We start from the raw sequence: 21,217 nt of genomic DNA on the forward strand, positions 1-21,217 counted from the left end.
ACTCTACCTCTGCTTTTACCACTGAGCTCCACCCCTTCCCCTGTATTAGGCAAGATGGACAAGTAATCTGACTTGGTATTAAGCAGCTTCCCCTCTCATTCTTACATGCAGACAAGTCTGATGCTATGTTGTGGTTCTGGTTGCAGTCTCAAAGCACAAAAATTATGGGCTGGTCTCATCTCTCTTTGGACATTGTAAAACAGCTGTTCTTCTCTTTCTTTGCTCCTAGGTTGTGGCCAAAAAGTATCGCAACTTCGATATTCCCAAGACAATGACTGGGATTTGGAGATACCTGACAAATGCCTACGGTCGTGATGAATTCACCAACACTTGTCCTGGAGACAAAGAGATTGAAATTGCCTACAGCGATGTAGCTAAGAGACTCACTAAATAAGCAGTGTTTCGCACACATTTCATAATGAAAGGCTTCTTTTAACAGACTGCTCCCCTTTTGTCTTTTTAAGATAGTGATTTACTTTGCATGTACTTGCAGTTATTCAGTGTTACATTGGGTAGACCAGGTATTTTTTCTTTCTTTCAAAAAATGCAAACCAATGTTATGGCGTTTGCTTGCTTTGTATCCTATAATAAGCAAGCTGAGCACAGCAGTTCATGTTGCAGCGAAGCAATTCTGGAACGTGGCCCAGAACTGCTGAGTGGGACCCCTGCTTCTACTACCTGGGCCTGCAGATCCTGGGTCTCAATTAGGTAGGACAGCCATCTTACATAGTCCAAGGAACTGAGTGGTAAAGCTTTTCCTGGATTGAGCATTTCAGGTAGTGGGAGTGGAGTGCAAGTTTGAACACTTTTCCTATATTAGAAGGCACCTTCTCTCTTCTTTTCTGCACACACTTGGCTTGTTGGGGAGATGGCTTCAGCATGCTCTTCTCCAATAGAATATTTTGATGCACATAATTTTATTCATTGCAGAGCAAACACAGCCTCCGCAGCTCCAAACTTAGGTGATTCAGCCTAAGGAAAGGGGTTTTTTTTAACCACTTGCTGCTTCTGATTATATAAAGTGGCCTTTAAATCTCAAATTGCATCTTGGGGATTTTCAGATTTGTCTAGGAACCACTTCTTGGTGTGAATTAAGGATTATTTATGTATTTTTGAGATGCTGTTGCATACTAGAGCTCTCCTGAAACACTGTACCTGCTGGTCTGTCTGAACAGTGCACCAAAGTCTCTTACTGCCTCACTGAAAAGAGCTACATGCAAAACCTTTGGGCAGCCTGCCTGCTCATGAGGAAAAGGGCACATTTCAACAAGCTCAAATGCCACAAGCTGTGACCCATAGACACCAGGAACCCAATAAACTGTGTTCTTGGAGGTGACAAGGGTTCACTGCATATGCTTGCATGGGTGGGGTGCGGGAGTACATTTTCCTGCAGGTCTCCAACTGATTGGATCAAAAAGCAAGACATCTTTATTGGATGAAGCACAATAATCCAAGGCCAAAATAGCAAGTTGCTTTTTTTAAAGGCACTAGGAGGCTTGTCAATATGTGGGATTTATTTGTAACATCATTCCAAACCTGAGCTGTCAAGCAGCCTAAATATGCCAGATGTTTCTACTCAACATGTAACTACTCTTTTATGTTGCTAGCACGAAATGCTGCGGTTGGGTGCCAGGGGTGCTTTCTTCTCACTGTGCTAATGTCAGACTCCTGCAAATAACTATTTTTTATTTTTAAATATGTGGAAGTGGCCTTTAGATACCAACTGTTTTGCCTTACGTGCATAATTCCCTATTGGTGATTCTCTCCTTGGTAGTTTGTAAGTGTGGAATGTGGAGTTCTTAGCCCCTCTTTCATTTGTTTCTTCCTTCAATACGTCTGACAGCTGCATATATACCTGATCTATATTTTTTCACACCGCAATCATTAACACATTCAAGGTCCAAGTTGTGTATTTCTAGAACAGCACCAAGGAATAGCACTGTAAAAGCAACGGTTTGTGTTGCTGACTTGGGTTTTCTTTAATAAAAGGAAAGGCAAGGATTTGAGGCTTGGAGCAAACTTTCTATTTATTTTAAATGCCATCAAAGACTACTCCAGCCAATCAATACTAGTCTTCTTGCCAGCATACCTTTTGTAACTTTTACACTGGAGTGTACATTTTAAAAGCACGTATAAGGGCTCCTGTTAACAGACTTTCTGCAGCCCAACTCTGTGCATACTGTACTTGCTCAGAAGCAAGTTGCACTGAGTTTAGTGTGGTTTATTCCCAAGCACATGTGTGTAGCATTGCAGCCTGGCTTACTCAGCATAAGTGAGGGCATGGAAGAGGTTTAGGGAACCTTTTATTTGTACAAAATTTCATTTTGGTGAGGGACTTGGTGTTAAGAGCCTTAGGTTTGTGGTTTTCCTTTTTAAAAATCTAAGAATCATACGTTGTGATCTTCTGATCCAATAAGTAGACACATGATTTCAGTAATAGCTTTGTATTTGTTATCTATGCCTTTGTGGTGCCTTCTTTCTCTTTGCCAGTATTCACAAAAGCCAGTCTTAGGCTTAAGGGTGGCCCCAAAGCATCCTGCAGCTTTGACACAAAACACTAGAAGGTAGAACCTTTCCTAGCATGTTTGCTACCTCTTCGTTTAATTTCACTGGCCCGAAATCTGCTCCAGATTCTTCTTCTTGCTGATTTTGCCCACGTGCCTTTAAGTCAGTTGACCGGCTTGGTGTAAACATTTGGGGGGTAAGGTACCCAAAGGGTAGAATCGTGTTGTACAGCCTGGTGGATCTTATGTCCTGCTAATGCCCACACTTGTTTACCTTCCAGTTGTCATTTTGCCTGGCAAATTTAAAGTTTCAGATTGGATGGTAGGATGACCAGTGTGACTAGATGGGATTCGAAGAAAAAGATGATCAGATGTGGGTGATTAGCTCAAATTCTTGCCAAGTCACTGTCCACATAACCACCTCTTACGTAACTGCTATTTCCCCATCTGGTGCTTGGTGGATTGTGTTTATTTGAAAGCTTACCTTTAATGAGTCATGAAAGTAAATAACTCGGCACCTCCCAACAGTATCAGTCAAAAGGGAAGAAGCAGCCTGCCAATTTTTTTTTTAATTACACCGCAGCACAGGACAACCTTCATCATTTGGTGCTGATTATGCCTTAGTACTCTTTGACGAAACCTTTCCGGTTTGAAATGTAGACAGCAGTTGAATCTTATGCTCTTGATTCTATTAAGTTGGAACAGAGAAGTCATTTGGAAGTACGGTATATTTTAGAGAGAAGCATCATCTCTCTCTCTCTGTAATATTGATGTGCATAAATGTTCTTTCGTGTGACCAGTTATCCACTTGGTGTGTAGTAGAGGCAGTTTCTCCCACAAGATAAGGTGCATAATTTGTGGTTGCAAGTGATCAACCATTTGGTTAACTTTAGCAGCCCACATGAGTGAAAGCATTATGTTTTCCTCTTGAATGAATAAAGAGATGGGTGTGTGTTTGTGGATGGGGGCTTCTGTCATCAAATGGGAATTTTTTTTTATAGTTACGTTTTTGCAACTAAAATGTGAAAGGAATTCCTATTAGCTGACCTTTGTTTAGCCTATGAAATTGGTAGCATTCATATGCAGATTATCTTTCTGGAAGACGGAGAAAACCCCAAGTTTGACTTAACAATTATTCTTCCAAGGTTGGAGAGAAGGGAATGTGGAAAGACACGTGTTGTACCTACTGTATTTATAGTTTGGGAACTTGCCTAACCTGCACAAAACTGAAGAGTTAATGATTTTGCCACTTGCCAGTTTCTTACATCATATTTTTAATGTGCATATGCATTCTTAACAGAATTTCAGACATTCTGCTTCTAGCCATCCAAAATAGCAAATGTAGGTCTAATTCTCAGACCAGGCACCCCCAAACTGCGGCCCTCCAGATGTTTTGGCCTACAACTCCCATAATCCCTAGCTAAGAGGACCAGTGGTCAGGGATGATGGGAATTGTAGTCCAAAACATCTGGAGGGCCGAAGTTTGGGGATGCCTGTCTCAGACATTCCCCTAACCCACCATCCTCAGACTTTTGAGCATGGGATGATAGTTGCATGAGAACCAGAAGTGTGAGCAAGAGCAGCTCCTTGTAGCAATTCCTTAAATGTTCCCCCTGTATTAATGTGACTTCCAAAATGTCTTTCCACTCCTATAGCCAAAGATGTTTTAAATTCCCATTCTAGTTGTCAGTCTAGGAGCATTTGAGGAATCACACCTCTGCCTAAACCCGGGCGGTGGAGGGTGGAATCTGTGGCTCTCTTGATGCTGCTTGATTCCCAGCTCCCAGGACCCCCAGCGGGCACAGTCAAAGTGCAGAATTATGGGAGTTGCAGTCCAGCAACAAGGCCACAGCTTCTCTCACTTTGGCCCTAAAAATAGGCAGGAGTGTTAATTTTTAGAATGATTGAAGTCATCTCAGAACTGGTGTGTCGGGAAATTCTGTGCATGTATTATTGTTAGCCACAGGATAGTTGTGCCATTGAAAGAGCCTGCTGGCTTGGACCACTCCGAGAGGCAACTCCTACTGAAGAGGAACATACCAACTGGCTGCATCTAATGTTATTCTGAGTGCAGAATGCTGCTTGGATTCTGCTTCACAAGTAACAAGAAGGGTTGAGGTGGCTCTGAAGTCCTTGCGGCAAACATAATTCAGGAGGAAAAGTCTTTGCCCTCATCCTATGCCCTTTGATGTCATAACACTATGGATTCCAATATTTTGGATGATGCATTGTCCACATGCTCTCTGTTGGGTCATCTTTGTATAAGATAATTGGCCATTCTGCTTATTTTGTTTATAGTGAAATAGAATTTATTTTTAAAAGAAAAGCTCTGGGTTATATGCAGTGTTAGTCATGCTCCATCAGAGTAGACCCATTGAAATGAATGGGCATGATTAATTTGGGCTCACTCATCAGTGGACCTACTCTGAGTAGCACTTAGGTGGCTACAACCCAGAGAATTAAAATTGCATGATTTATATATATCAAGGGATGCCTTTTTAACAAGGTCACTTTTGCTCAGCAGGCAGAGCCTTGAGGAACAAAGAGAACAGGTGGAACACTTCTCTCAAAAGTGTGCAGAGCGTTTGTGAAACCATTACACTTGTCTGACTTGCACACGAACCAGTGTGCCACATTCTGGGTACGGAGAGGTAGGAAAGCAAACCTCAGGTTCCCCACCTCCGTCCAAGACCTTTCTGTGGGACTCCAGCTCTCATGAGCCCCAGCCAGCACAGCTGAAGATCAGGCCTCTGTAACAAAAGTATTTTCTGTGGACTAGGCTCAAATTGGTTCTGTTTATATTATCGGTCTCTAAAGGTCATGGGCCACAGAAATTGGTCTAGCCCAGGCATCCCCAAACTTCGGCCCTCCAGATGTTTTGGACTACAATTCCCATCTTCCCCAGCCACTGGTCCTGTTAGCTAGGGATCATGGGAGTTGTAGGTCAAAACACCTGGAGGGCCGCAGTTTGGGGGTACCTGGTCTAGCCTATATGCTACAGCTAAATATTAACAAGCAGCAACCAGCTTAGAAATTTGGCCATTCTAGGGCCTACCAGTGTCTAAATGTAGCACACGAAGGGTGGTCTAATTCATACCAAAAGTGTTATGTATAGTGGGGGACTACACATGAGAGCTGAGGTCTGGCTTCATTCCCTAGTGCTTGAAGCATGTATAATTTTTTTTGGGGGGGGGGAGTTGTGGAACCTTGGTTATGACTCACCTGCCTACCTGCCTTTCCATGAAATGTTGCTTTAAGAGGCAATGCTATATCAACTCTTCATGCTAAAAATGAATAACTGTCCCCTCCCAGCTGTGACTAACGGTAGATGTTTTGTCCCATGTTGAAACCACAATTGCTTAGATACAGTCAAGTTCCTTATTATCCTTTTGAACATACCCAAAAAGGTTGTTCTGAGCAAAACATGTTATAAATCCTGTTTTATCTGCTCAACTGTTGCATCTGGGTGAGCGGGGGCACAGATTCCCAGAATGGGCAGGGCATTGATTTGGCATTTGTACAGAGATACCTGGAATCTCTTATGATATATTGTAATATGCTTCTCTCTTCACTTTCCTGGAATATCTTTTACAGGTATACTGGCAAACTGCTGGCAGCTGTTTTAAAAAATAAAATTTATATTTTTCACTTAATATGATCTTGGCTATTTCTTCTCTGGATTTTTGCGGCAGGGGCTATAGCTCGGGGTAGAGTGCATGCCTTGCATGCAGAAGGTGCCAGGTTTAATCCTAAAATGGGAAGGACTCCCGTCTGAAACCCTAGAGAGATGCTACTAGGCCAGTGACCTTTTCAGCTTGGTGTGTCAAAATTCGCCAAAAAACTGAGCATAACTTGGGTGGTGTGTCACTTCAAGAAAAAAACCATAGTTTTGCGATATTTATAGTTTAAATAACAAAAATGTATAATTGTAATATATACTGTATTTAATAAACTAAAAACTAATTATTTAACCTAACCAAACCAAAAAACCCTTATTTATCACAAAGTGCCCAGAGTTGTTTTGGGTGTGTGTGTGCAAAAGTTCCTTTGCTTTTTTGGGGGGGATGCCCCAAAGCTGCTGCGCTTTTTTGGGGTGAAAGAGAAGAGAAGTAAATGACGAATAATACCTTCTCTGGAACTAACACGCAGCACTGCCATAGTTCGCCAAAGTGCCAAAAAACCCAGCACAGAACAGGTTAAAAAACGAACGCTGTTACACCCAATCATAGTCTGCCAAAGCGCCAGAAAAAACAGCACAGAAAGGGTTAAAAACCAATCTCTGGCTACCAGCAACAGCGGAGACAAGCTGTAGCAGAGACAAGCTGTAGGAGCGGGAGAACAAATGGGGGGGGGGGACACAACAGCGCGAATGGCCGGTGGGGTGTGTGCCAGCAGTGAGGGCTCTGCGTGTCACAGGTTCGCCATCACTGTACTAGGCAGTGTAATCCAGCTTTCTCTAACCTAGTGCCTTCTAGATGTTGCTGGACTCCAGCTCTCATCAGCCCTGACCATTGACCATGCTGGCTGGGGCTGATGTGAGTTGGAGGACATCTGGATGACACTATGTTGCCTAGCCCTAGTTTACTCCGACTGACTGCAGCTTTGCAGTGTCTCAGCTCAAGAGAGGTCTTTCCCATCACCTACAGATGTGATTCCCTACGTATATTGCTGGACCACAACTCCCATCATCCCTGGCCATTGGCCATGCTGGCTGGGGCTGATGGCAGTTGGCATAAGCAACATCTGGAGGGTGGAAGGTTGGTTTAGGCCAGGGTTTGTCAGACTTGGGTCTCTACTGTTGGACTACAACTCCCATCATACCTAGCTTTCAGGACCAGTGGTCAGGGATGATGGGAGTTGTAGTCCCAGCAGCAGCTGGAGAACCAAGTTTGAGAAACACTGATTTAGGCAATACCAAGCTAGATGGACCAAAAGGGGGTCTGTGTCGATATATGGTAGCTTCTTATGTTCCTACATCTGTTTTGCTAGCTTTTGAATTTGAGCTTCAGATGTGGGAAATTTATGAGATTGGCATGGAAGTTGAATTTGAAATGTACATTTTGAAGGAAGCTGTTTGCTCAGAGAACAGCCAAGAAACTTGCACATTAGCTTTTGCTTTATAGCCAAAAAAAAAGGCCCCCAAGGTGGCTCACAAAGGATGATGCATACCCACAAAATCAAGACAACAAAATCTTAACATATCATAAACAAAATAAAAACAAAAAATCCAAATACATTCATGTTCCTGCCAAATGTAGGGGGCAGTCCCCACAGATATGCCACAAAGAACAGGAGTAAATCCTACTAGAGGGTGGGGCAGGGCAGATGGATAAATGCTCTCCTTGGTGGTCCAACACAGTCTCTCCCCTGCAAGTGAGTTATCCAGGCACAATTTGAACAGCAGAATTGGGGAAACCCCTCCTGCAACTGGTGCTATGCTTTCATTTGTCCTGTAGGTGTCTCCCTCCACCATCTTTCGAAAGCACATATACAGTGTCTAGAGAAGAGCACCTGCTTTGCTTGCAGAAGGTCTCAGGTTCAATCCCTGACATCTCCAGGTAAGGCTGAGAAAACCCTTAGCTGAAATCCTGGATAGTGCTGCCAGTCAGTGTTGACAATACTGACTTGCTGTAAGGAAACACCTTTTGTTTCTCAAGGGGGATATTTTAATCCAGCAGCTGATAGGAATCTCAAAGTGACATGTATGTTGTATTTCTGCAAACCCTGAGGCTACCGAAGCTTTCCTCTTGAACCTACGTGGTGACGTTTTGGCTACAGAAGGGTCACTGCTCCGGGAATAAGTCCACTATTGGCAAAAGTAGTTGAGTCTAAATAGAAAACGGTGCACACAGAACTCAGCAGAAAAGTGAAAGAAGTCGTACTATTCTTCCACGCAGCACCTAAATGATGGAAGATGGATGGTCACCAGCTTGGGTGGCTTTAAAAGAGGATCAGACAAATGCTTGGATGATAAAGCTCCTAGTGACTGCTAGCCGTGATAGCTATGCTCTGCCTCTGTGGTGAGAGATGGTACGCTTCTGAATACTAGTTGCTGGAAACTGCAGGAGGGAGATTGCTGTTGCACTTGGGTCCTGCTTGGGGCCCTTTGCCACAGCATAAACCCTGAAGCAGGCCTGGAGCACTCCCTGGGCAGCCGTTGTAAGAAGGTTCCTTCATTACAGGCTCCAGGTTTTCAACAGAAAACTCTTCTGAGGCTGGCACATAATTTTAGCCAGCAAGGGGGGGGGGGGAAGAGCCACGTCTGAGATGCACTTTCTCTCTAGGGTTGTGGCTTTCTGGGCACCTTTTGAAGTGGTTCTTTGTACCTGTTACTTTAGAACCTCATCCAAACACCATTTCAAAACCAATCTGTTGAATGCGGAAGACCAGAAACCGGGACCCCCTTTCTAGGTCTTTCATCAGCCTTTTTAGATACGCTGTGTTGCTATGCTGGCTTTGATAAAACACCTTCGTAGTCCTGATGAAGCAAGCTCTCATGGGTGACCTTGGGCCCAATGGTCCGCTTGACCCGTTGCACTAAGGATTAAACCCTGTTTTATGTTAACTATGACTTAAGATGAACACACTTCTCAACATTTGGAAGGCCACAGGTTAACCAACCCCAGTATATAGGATAGCACATATGCCCCCCTCAAACGTGATCACATTTTACTACCTGACCTTGCCGCTCTCTTGATCCAGCCCCAGTTCATAGGTTAAAAGGGAATTAAGCCAAGCCAAGCCAAGGTAAATAAGCCTTATAAGTGGCTACATCCATGATGGCTGTACACAGCCTCCAGCTTCTACCCCTGCATATCAGTTGCTTGGAGGCAGCAGAGATGTATGGCTATTGCACGCATGTCCTGCTTGTGGCCTTCCCAGAGGTGCTGGATTGGGCACTGTAGGATGCTGGAAGGGAAGTGAGGATTGGTCTGAAAAAGTAGGACTGCTCTTATATTTTATGACATGCCCAAGTGCAAAATTGCCTGTCACTACTTGATCGCAGCCCATATCAGCAATGCCCTCACTCCCCAAAAAGGGGGCAATCACAGAGCAGAAAGAAAAAAGGGCAAACTGGCACTGCTTTTAACAGACAGGGCTCTTGGGCTTGGTATGGGTGTGTTCTCTCTCTCTCTCTCTCTCTCTCTCTCTCTCTCTCTCTCTCTCTCTCTCTCTCTCTCTCTCTCTCTCTCTCTGTGTGTGTGTGTGTGTGTGTGTGTGTGTGTGTGTGTTGCCAACCACTCCCTTCTGATGCTGGAAGTTTTCCAAGGATGGAGAAAAGGCAAACTCATGATCCTTTTGATGGGAGGCTTGTGTTCTTACCACTGGACACACAGATGAATAAACTGGTTTCAAGACAAAGATCAAGCAAAGGAACTTCAAAAAGCAAAACGCCAAATGACATCTCCACATCTTTGGTGCTCCAGGCAGAGGGCTTGGTGGGGCATCATCAGAGTTGTTTTTTTGGTCAGGTTTTCAAAACAAGGATTTTGCTAAACCAAGGCTCTGATGGAAGCTAGATTGCTCTTTGAAGCAAGAATGGTGCAACTCTGGGAGACAGGGGCCGTTTTCTCTGGCTTCTTGGCCCTGCAGCCTAAAGAGTTGGGGGATATATGTACTTACTTGTGTCTCATCTGTATATGGAGGTGGAGAGGGGCTTTGTGGAGATCCTACAGGATGGGGACACTGTGCCTCCCAGAGAGAGGGTTTCATGTTCCACGAGACTCTGCTCTGGATGACATGACTGAACTTACAAGATTTGGATGGTGGAGTTTAAATGGAAAAGATATGTTTCCCCAAGCCATGTGTAAGGGTGGCGCTGTGGGTTAGACCACAGAGCCTATGGCTCGCTGATCAGAATCCCCATTGGCGGTTCGAATCCCCGCCCTGCCCACCTAGCAGTTCGAAAGCACGTCAAAGTGCAAGTAGATAAATAGGTACCACTCTGGCGGGAAGGTACACAGCATTTCCGTGTGCTGCTCTGCTTCGCCAGAAGCGGCTTTGTCATGCCGACCACATGACCCAGAAGCTGTATGCCGGCTCCCTCGGCCAATAACGTGAGATGAGCGCCGCAACCCCAGAGTCGGTCACGACTGGACCTAATAGTCAGGGGTCCCTTTACCTTTAAGCCATGTGTGAAGAGCCTTTGGCCCTCTAGATAACGTACAAATCCAACTCCCATCAGCCTCACTGTCATGCCTAATGGACAGGGATAATGGGAGTTGCAGTTTGTATCTGGAGGATCTTACCTAGAGCAAATATAAAAAAATAAAATAAAAATTGTCCAGTATCACCTTTGAGACCAACTAAGTTTGTTCTTGGCATAAGCTTTTGTGTGCATGCACACTTCTTCAGGTACCTAGAGCAGTGTTGGGTCATTATTTTTTTTGGGGGGGGGATTGGTCACTATTTAAAAATTTCCCACATGGCCCTGGGACTGTGCTATGCCAGAGGCATTGTGGAAAATATAAAATAGCATTTCCCAGCCACACACTACTGCCCCCAGGCACCTACTGACATATTGTAGGAGGCCCACTGGAGGGCACTTTGCTATGGGCGCATTCAAACATGGGGCCTGTCTTGAGCCTTTGGGGCCACAACCTGCCAGGCGTTTTGTCCTGGTTCCATCTTGGCCTAGGACATTTTGCCCAGGCGTTGGTCCCGAGGTGACAATGGTGAAAGAACACAGCCACCTACCTCTATGTTCATTGGAAAGGGCTAGTATGGGAAATTCAGGCAACTTAGCAAGGCTAGATTGGTTTTCCCCACTGCGCCCATAGCTACAAGACTGGAAGCTGGTGGAAGAGTTTGTCACCTTTGAAAACAAAACAAATTAGTTTGGCAAATGTCATCTCGGCAGTGTGTCATGATGGCTGTACCCCTGGGGCCTGGCTTGATTCATAATTAGGCTTGACAAACCAAGACATTCACCCACCCACAAACCAGCTCAATTTTTTTGCAGCTGGTTTTGAAGCAGTCAGAGCCTGTCATGTTCCTGAGGATGGTGGGAGTGCAGAAGGGTACAACAGTTGTCCTGCCCATTAAAAACAAAACAAAACCCTTACGTGGTGGCAGCTGCTGTTGCTGCTGGTGGAAGGAGAGCAGGGATACGGGAAATATTCCCATTCATGCAAGGGCTGCCACCATGATTCTGGAGGGGCAGCTTGGGGGGGGGGGTTGGATAATTCCAAGGAAAACAGAAACTGGGGCAGAAATTGCAGATCATAGAATTGTAGAGTTGGAAGGGACCCAAAGGTCAACTGCCCTGCAATGATGTTTGCTTATTTACCCCACGTCTCAACTGGAAATGTACCCAGCAAACATGATCTGTATTCACTGTTGTTGCTTTCAGTCTGCAAATGATACAGAATTGATTACTCCCAACACACCATTTGCATTGTATTTTCTTTCCCATTCAAATGAACGGGGTAAAGGCAACAGACTTTACATGATTATATAATTTCGCCACAGTGGACAGCGAGACAAATAACGTTGTTTTGGCAGAAGGTGAACTACAGTGGAATAGAAACCACGCTGCGTGCAACGAACAGAGAGTGGAATGGAGCCTGCTTTCATCCCCATGGAGAGCCCAACTGCCAGTTCCTCCTGCACTCCTGCCTAGAGCAGAGGATTCTGGAAAGATGGGCCTGGTTCTTGGGGGTGGGCAAGCGCTCCCATTCAGTGCCCACTTGTGGGTGGGAAAGTGACTTCAGAGCAGATCCCGAGGGCTCTGGCACACATGCTTGCCCAGCCTTGTTCTGGTTTTATAACCAAGAGGCGAGCAATTGGCTGCGTGTCAGGATGGTTACAACAGCTCGCCTTTCTCCACAGGGAGGGTCTCTTGCTGCCGGAGAGCAGTGTCAAACCTCGCAATGCGCCCGACGTGGCAGGGTTTTCTTTTGAAGTTCCTTTCCACCCAGCATCCGTCTTGCCCTGAACAGCTTTCATCCCTCGCCAACGCTTCCCCAGTGAAAGCTATTAAAAGGGAAACGCATTATGCGCTTGATGTGTTTTTCTACCTTCGCTGTTAACATCTCCTGTGGTGAGGATTTCATAATGCTGCCCAAGTCATTGCAACGAATGAGCAAAAAGGCCTCAGTCGGGGCAAGTCCAGACAAGTTGGAGGGAGGGCTGGAGCAGAGTTATGCATGGGAAGAACTGGATGGCGAAGGGTTTTTATCTCGTCCTACTCGGGGAAGACCCATTGGAATGAATGAACATGACTAATACCATTTTACGAGGGCTGCTGAGTAAAAATTAGTTGGAGACAACCCACTGATCCCCTGCTGAGGAGGGTAGAGGTTCTGTAGGTACGGTTCCTAATGTTGGGATGGACAGCTACGCCTGTTTAATGGTGGCCTGTTTGGAGCTCTTTAAGTTTCTGCCAAAATTAATAATGTATTATTCATTTATTTTGGTTAATTCCAGGTGGTTGTTGGTTTGGGAGCTGTGCTCCTTAGGTATGCAATGCTTTTTTCCAGGGTCCACACAATGTTGGTATAAAAATGCAACTCCCCCCTGCCATTTAACGTGCAATTATCCCTTTCCAGGGAAAATAAGCTAAATAAAGGAATGCCAAATGGCCTATTTGTGATATCTCAATGGCCTGTTTCCAAATCAAGTCCCTGTCTGGAAGCACTCTTGATGTTATGGATTCATATCTGGCTTTTAAATCTTTTTAAAAATAAAAAAAAATCATTTCTGATGCAACACACAAAAACAAATCTACACAATGGAAAGCAGAAACTGTGTGAAATTACAACAGCAGGTTAAAATAGCACAAAATAAATTTAGAAGAGGCAACGCAGTATATTGCCAATTCAGTTTATTCAATGTATCTATGTATTACTGAAAAGAAGTCTGAAGCTATTTACAGTGCAAGGGTGACAGCATACAAAATATGCAATAAAAATTCCATAAAATGAAACAAAGTCTGACACATATGCCATCTTTCCCCTAAGAAGAACCCTGCTGGATCAGACCAAAGTCCTATCTAATCCAGCATCTTGTTTCCACAGCCACAAACCAGATGTCCCAATGGTATTCTGGCCACTTCCCTTGCTGGGGACAGCACTAAATGATTGGAGAAGATGGGGACACTTTTCACTACATTGTTTGCATAGCTTTTCCTAAATCTCCAATGTTGGATGTTTCACCGTGGGTAAAATATTGATTGAAAAAGCCTCTCACAAATTTTGGCTCAGCCCTTGTATTTTGTGTGTGGATGCAAGCCAAGATATGGTTGGAAACACTCTCTCCAACCTGCAGGGAATTTTGAGATGAGCCAACACATAGATGAGCCCATAGGGTATCTGCCTTGCATGCAAAAGTCATTGGGTTCAATCTCTGGCATCTCCAGGTGGGGCTGGGACTCCTACTTGAGACAGGAGGTCCACTGCTGGTCAGTGTGGACAGTGCTCCATGGGCCAATGGTCTGATTCAGTATCAGGCAGTTTCCCATATATTCCCTGAGGTAGACAATCCAAACGGTTTTCATCTCTGTTGACAAAAATAGCCCTGGGCCATTTGTTGCCTTTTAATGGTGCCCTAGAATCAAGGCTGGCTTAGAGTAGTTAGAGGAGGGCGAGGTTACCTCAGTGAGAACACCGGGAGCTGGTGGTTTTACTTGATGCAACCACTAGTGAAGAGCTCAGATTGGGGCAAGTGCATGCACAGTAGTCAAAAAGGGCAAAAGGTGGCATAGATTTCCATAAAAATGCACATATGCATGGCAGCCCTTCAAATAGAGGTCAAAGAGAGGACTGTCCCTCTTTAAAGTAGGAAACATGGCTACCTTAATCACTCTGCCATCACTTTCCTAAGCCTAACACCACTATTGTGGTGTAGCTTTTGAGACCTGTGTGTGTGTGTGTGTGTGTGTGTGTGTGTGTGTGTGTGTGTATGTGAGAGAGAGAGAGAGAGAGAGAGAGAGAGAGAGAGAGAGAGAGAGAGAGAGAGAGAGAGAGAGAGAGAGAGAGAGAGAATTAAGGAACAACAAGACTATTGAGTAAGATATCCAGAGGATGGCCACAATGGAGACAAAGATCGGACTTTGAGGAGGAACAAATTTTGAGGTGTTGTTGTTGTTTAGTCATTTAGTCGTGTCCGACTCTTTGTGACCCCATGGACCATAGCACGCCAGGCACTCCTGTCTTCCACTGCCTGCCGCAGTTTGGTCAAACTCATGTTTGTAGCTTCGAGAACACTGTCCAACCATCTCATCCTCTGTCGTCCCCTTCTCCTAGTGCCCTCAATCTTTCCCAACATCAGGGTCTTTTCCAGGGAGTCTTCTCTTCTCATGAGGTGGCCAAACTATTGGAGCCTCAGCTTCACGATCTGTCACAATTTTGAGGTAAGAAACCAAAATTTGATGTGACACCAGGAAGTCAGGAGAAGATCAAAGGGATTCCCCCTCTGAGAGCCAGTGTGGTGTAGTGGTTAAGAGCGGTAGACTCCTAATCTGGGGAACCGGGTTCGCGTCTCCGCTCCTCCACATGCAGCTGCTGGGTGACCTTGGGCTAGTCACACTTCTCCGAAGTCTCTCAGCCCCACCCACCTCACAGGGTGTCTGTTGTGGGGGAGGAGGGGAAAGGAGATTCTTAGCCGCTTTGAGACTCCTTCGGGTAGTGATAAAGTGGGATATCAAATCCAAACTCCTCTTCTTCTTCCCTCACTCCTTATAAAATCCTCTGTGTGCCACTTACTCACTCGCTGGAAGAAGGGAGGTTCCCAGCTGACCGCACTGGGTGCTTGTCAACAGATGACTTGTGTTTGCACAGCAGCAGCTGAAGGAGGCCATCAGACAAGTAGGGTGAAGTTATGACTTTGTGAAATTAGTTTCATTATTATAATCGTTTGCACAACACCTTATGAGGATGACTCCCATTAATCCTGGGGGAGGGGAGGGGGCAAGGAGTGCAGCAACCTGGTGGTTCTTGTTCTTGGGGAAACTGGAGGCCTGTTCTCGTGACCACAGGGAAATGTTAGCCGTCCACAAACAGGAGGTAAGGTGGGTTGGTTGGGTAAAGCCTAGTAGCCACTTCAAATTGTCCTTAAGTGGTGGCAAACCAAAAAATGATCTGTGGATGGTGTCAGGCAGGGGTGGTTAGTGCCCCAGTGAAGCTTCTGCTCTGGGGTTAGGGATGAGCAGATCTGTCAATTTTGGTTTCTCTCAGTTTTTTATTTTGCTTTCTTTAGGGTTTGTTTACAGTTCCACGACAGTGTGTGATTTTTATTTGTAAAAAACCACAAATAGTCACCAGTATTTTTGTGCGAATTTCTCCCAATATGCACATGGTTTTGTGCAATTTTACCAAGTATTCCAGCTATAGCTGGACCATAAAGAAGGCTGATCACCGAAGAATTGATGCTTTTGAATTATGGTGCTGGAGAAGACTCTTGAGAGTCCCATGGACTGCAAGAAGATCAAACCTATCCATTCTGAAGGAAATCAGCCCTGAGTGCTCACTGGAAGGACAAATCGTGAAGCTGAGGCTCCAATACTTTGGCCACCTCATGAGAAGAGAAGACTCCCTGGAAAAGACCCTGATGTTGGGAAAGATTGAGGGCACAAGGAGAAGGGGACGAAAGAGGACGAGATGGTTGGACAGTGTTCTCGAAGCTACCAACATGAGTTTGACCAAACTGCGGGAGGCAGTGTAAGACAGGAATGCCTGGCGTGCTATGGTCCATGGGGCCACGAAGAGTCGGACACGACTAAACGACTAAACAACAACAACCAAGTATTCATTTCTAGATCTTATTTTCACTTACCTATGAGTATATTCATTTTATACACATCTACTCACCTGGCAAATTGCACTGTAGAATTTGGAGAAGTGTGAATATTGAAGGATGGTTGTGTTTTGGTTTGCACACAGTTTCAGGAAGTGTGAATTACGGTAGGTAAATTTGCTGCTAAATGCGACTGAAACAGATTTCACCCCCATCTTTACCTGAGGTAAACAGAGGCTTGGACGGTGGGGGATGTGATAGTGGGACAAGTTAAGCCCCTCCTTGTATGTCTGTATCTCCAGCGAGCCTCAGAACTCATCCCTCAACTGTTACTTTGAAAAACAACCAGGCACCACCACCCCATTTTTCACAGTAGCCAGACTCAAGCAGGACTTAAGAGGGCAACAGCCCTCCTCTGCTGTTGGTGCCCTTTGAGGGGAAGTTGCAACTCATTGCAAAATAGCAAACACCAGAATATAAGGGACTCAAGGCCTCAAACTCCACAGGACATAAGCTGTGGAGGCTGGTCCATTAGGGTGAAAATGGGGTAATAATAATAATAATAATAAATTATTTATACCCCACCCATCTGGCTGGGTTTCCCCAGGCACTCTGGGTGGCTTCCAACAGAAATATTAAAATACAATAATTTATTAAACATTAAAAGCTTCCCTAAACAGGGCTGCCTTCAGATGTCCTCTAAAAGTCTGGTACAGTAGTTGTTTTTCTCTTTGACATCTGGTGGGAGGGCATTCCACAGGGCGGGTGCCACTCCCGAGAAGGCCCTCTGCCTGGTTCCCTGTAACTTGGCTTCTCGCAGTGAGGGAACCGCCAGAAGGCACTGGACCTCAGTGTCTGGGCAGAGCGATGGAGGTGGAGACGCTCCTTCAGGTATACTGGACCGAGGCTGTTTAGGGCTTTAAAGGTCAGCACCAACACTTTGAATTGTGCTCAGAAACGTACTGGGAGCCAATGTAGGTCTTTCAAGACTGGTGTTATGTGGTCTCAGTGGCTGCTCCCAGTCACCAGTCTAGCTGCCGCGTTCTGGATTAATTGTAGTTTCCGGGTCACCTTCAAAGGTAGCCCCACGTAGAGCGCATTGCAGTAGTCCAAGCGGGAGATAACTAGAGCATGCACCACTCTGGCGAGACAATCCGCGGGCAGGTAGGCTCTCAGCCTGTGTACCAGATGGAGCTGATAAACAGCTGCCCTGGATACAGAATTAACCTGTGCTTCCATGGACAGCTGTGGGTACTGTCCCACCAACCTCAATCTGCCTCAGCCAGTCCCCACCTGCCCGTCTATCTTTCTTACAACCAGCCTAGGAGGTATAACTGGCTGTCAGCTTCCTCCTCCTCAGTCTCCATGTTGCCCTCATAGGACTCAACAAGGAAGTGGATGGGGACAAAACCAGAATGGCTCCACCCACTGTTGGGCTCCCTGTGGCCTGCCCTATCAGTTACAGTGGGCACCAGCCCACCACAGCTGCTTCCGATGCTGGAGTTCGTGTATAGCCATCGTGACTAGTAGCTGTTGATTGTTACCAGAAGAGTCAGATGAAGTCCTCCTTGTGTGTCTCCGGTTCTCACACTGTGCTCTCAGTGATCACATGCCGAGAGGCATGGCAGTAAGGATGGAGGCCTGGGAATCTTCTGCCACATTGAAAGGGGACATTGTTAACTGAGGGTGGGAATCAATGTTACACTCACAATCTCATTACACACTAGTTCGCATCCGAAGTCTTTCTAAAAAAAACAACAACAAAAAACCACATTGCAGAAATACAATATGGTACAAGTTCCATGGCAGGAAAGCCTCCCATGCCTTATAATTCTCCCTCTCCTTGCAGAACAGGTTTGTACATCTTCCTGGAACAGCTTGAAACAATAGACGTTAATGGTTTTATCACATTATCTCCACAACAATGGGGCTTGTGAAGTCTAGTTAGTGTCATACCCAATGCCCAAATTTAATCTTAGTTTGAACCTAAATGCATTTTATGTAGAAGCCATCTTGGTTAACATCAACAAGATTTAACGCGAAAAACTGATCCCTCTTGGTTGTCCTTAAGGCAATTGAAGTCAATGGGATGTCAATTCCATGGGCCCCTATATTTCAGGTTTCAGGACTGCACTGCCTGCTTTTGGGACCAGATTGGCTCCACACCTCCCAATCAAAGTTTGCCTTGTGGAGATGGAATCCATTGAAGTTTCCACTCCCGCTACCACCTTCTGACACAGTAGATTTCCTGAACTTAAAAAGCACACCATTGCCCCAGAGGTGAGGCTGTCTCCCCTGCAGAAAAGTTGTTTTTTATGTTGCCCCCTTGCCCCAAATTAAATAGGCACAGGATGTTGCAGTACAAATACTGTTGCAGCTGGAAAGTACGCATTTTAAAATCAGCACCAAAGTTACTCAGAGAAGTCTAAAGAAATCCTGATAAGAACAGCTGCCTGCAGAGGTCGCCCTAAGCTAGAAAAACCATTGGAAGGGGCTTGCAGCATTGATGCATGGGGGAAAGAATGTGTTTGATACTTCCTTAAAGCCACTTGCATAGTCAATGCCAGAAAATATTGCATAGTTGTACCTCCTCCATTCCTCCTCCTCCCTCACTTTTTACACAAAAGTGTTCAAAGCAACCTACAGGTAAGGATGGGCAAATCTGACAATTTCCGTTTCTCATTTTTCCAATCTAAAGTTCAGCTGAAAATTCCACCCCTTCATCCTCATGAAAATTGATCAGTGAATTTTGCCTAATATACACAGTTCTATAGTGGCTTCTGCTGTATAACACTATATGCAATTTCACCTCATACAAACTTTTTATTTTTGCAAAGTAAAAGGTCCATTAGGTCAAGTCGTGACCGACTCTGGGGTTGCACGCTCATCTCACATTATTGGCCGAGGGAGCCGGCATACAGCTTCCAAGTCACGTGGCCAGCATGACAAAGCCGCTTCTGGCAAACCAGAGCAGCACATGGAAATGCCGTTTACCTTCCCACTGTAGTGGTACCTGTTTATCTACTTGCATTTTGACATGCTTTCGAACTGCTAGGTTGGCAGGAACTGGGACCAAGCAACGGGAGCTCACCTCGTCACAGGGATTCGAACCGCCGACCTTCTGATCAGCAAGCCCTAGGCTCAGTGGTTTAACCCACAGCGCCACCTGGGTCCCTTTTTGCAAAGTAATGTTCCTTAATATAATGCATTTTCAATGTTTCTTTCACAAATATATTCATTTTTATGTACACCTTATGCTAGTATTTGCATTTTTTGTACACATAACTTGGATGGAGAACTGCATTGTAAAATAAGGAGAAGTGTGAATTTGGAGACATGGCTGCGTTTCAGTTTGTGCATTGTTTCAGAAAGTGTGAATTAGGTAGGCTCACCTTTAAATGTGAACTGACTACGGTAATTTCTATCCCATCCCGACACAGGTGTTTCAAAGCAACTTAATCAGTAACAACATTTTTTGCAGCCTGACTTGATTTTTATGGGTATATCCCTGCTGTGTACCTGTATCACATTTATATAGGATATCCATGTTTCTTACTATAGAGAGTACAGACCTCCATCTGAAGGGCTGCCTAGTTTAAGTCCAGGTGAAAAATAAAGAACCCAAAGGTGGAAGAGCAAGAGGTTTATACCTGGACAGCAGACTGAGCCGGCACACCCAGGACACCTGATCTCTCAGTCTTCCCCACTATGGTGAGATGGATTGTCTTTCGATTTGAATGATAGTAATTATTTCTAAATGTGCACCTGTCATAGCTGCCAAGTTTTCCCTTTTCTCACGAGGAAGCCTATTCAGCATAAGGGAATTTCCCTTTAAAAAAGGGATAACTTGGCAGCTATGACCTGTGCCCTCTTTGTTTTTGGTTTGTTTTTGGCAGCACACCTTTTACACCTGTTTATCTCCCGATCACAGTCTTCCCTGCTATGGTGAGATGCATTGCATTTCTATTTAAATTGTGGCAGCGATTTATAAATTTGCATCTAAATCAGCAACTGAGAACTTTTGTGGAAGGCCCACTTATCAGTTGTGGTGGCAGCCGCAGCGGCAGCTGTGGCCTGGCGTGGCTGCAGGGGAGTCGGGAGGGGCGTCATCTCACGCAGGCAGTGGATGACAAGACCCCTCTGTCAATTGTGCAGGATGGCAGGAAAAGCCCACAAAAAAACTGAGATGTCCAATCCCAAGCAAGTCGTGGTCTTCCCTCATTCGCTCTCAGCAGATGGCCAATGAGTATACAAGACCTGGCTATGGAAGGATTCAGATAGCATACTTGGGGCCTGGTAGGAATTTTTCCTGTAGACAAATTTGGAGTCTCTAGAAGTGTTGCCTACCTCATAGCAATTGCCACAACTTGTTGGCAGAAAAAGACATTGGGTTGGAACCTGGCAGAGGGTATTCCATAGGGCAAATTTTCAGAGTACCCCTTTAAAGAGGTCTAGGGGGACAGATTCTCTCCAAATGCCCAGATGGGGGCCCCAATATTGTGTTGTGGAATTGCCTGGAATTGATTCTTTTCATAGTGTGATCCTAGAACTGAGGATCAACCCTGAAGGAATAATCACCCAGGGAATGGGTTGGGCGATTCAGGATATACTAAGAAACCTATTTACATCTGTAATCAATAAAGTTGTGGCCATTTTGATCCCATGCTTTTTGTCCTGTAATTTCCCCTCCTTGGTACATCCCATTCCTGACTGCTTGGGCACACAGCACCTGGTTTTGCAAACCAGTTCCCACTTTTTCTGGCAAAATAAGTGCCCACACTAATGGTAATCCAGGGTCCTTGAAGGAACTTTCTGGAGGTTGAAGTTCAACAGGCAAGTAACACTGCTCTGTTGGCTGGGCCAGAGCAGGACACCAGACTAATAGCGGGTCTTGCCAATCCAGAGGCACTATACTACCAGCCAATCATAGGAACCAGTATTGCACTTCTCTATTCTTCCTTCTGTGCTTGAAGATATGT

General features: G+C 45.2%; 1 protein-coding gene across 1 annotated transcript in view; it reads left to right on the forward strand.

Annotated features, from left to right (window-relative positions):
* Positions 1–6,157, forward strand: part of CLIC4 (CLIC family member 4) — a 49,382-nt gene extending 43,225 nt beyond the window's left edge. The window contains exon 6 of the mRNA XM_035118109.3: positions 230–6,157. Coding sequence (XP_034974000.1) covers positions 230–394 — 165 coding nt within the window. The 3' untranslated portion in view covers positions 395–6,157. The remainder of the gene's footprint in view (positions 1–229) is intronic.
* The last annotated feature ends 15,060 nt before the right edge of the window (positions 6,158–21,217 follow it).

Source organism: Zootoca vivipara, chromosome 6, assembly GCF_965207765.1.
Source record: "Zootoca vivipara chromosome 6, rZooViv2.hap1.1, whole genome shotgun sequence".
NCBI lineage: Eukaryota > Metazoa > Chordata > Lepidosauria > Squamata > Lacertidae > Zootoca > Zootoca vivipara.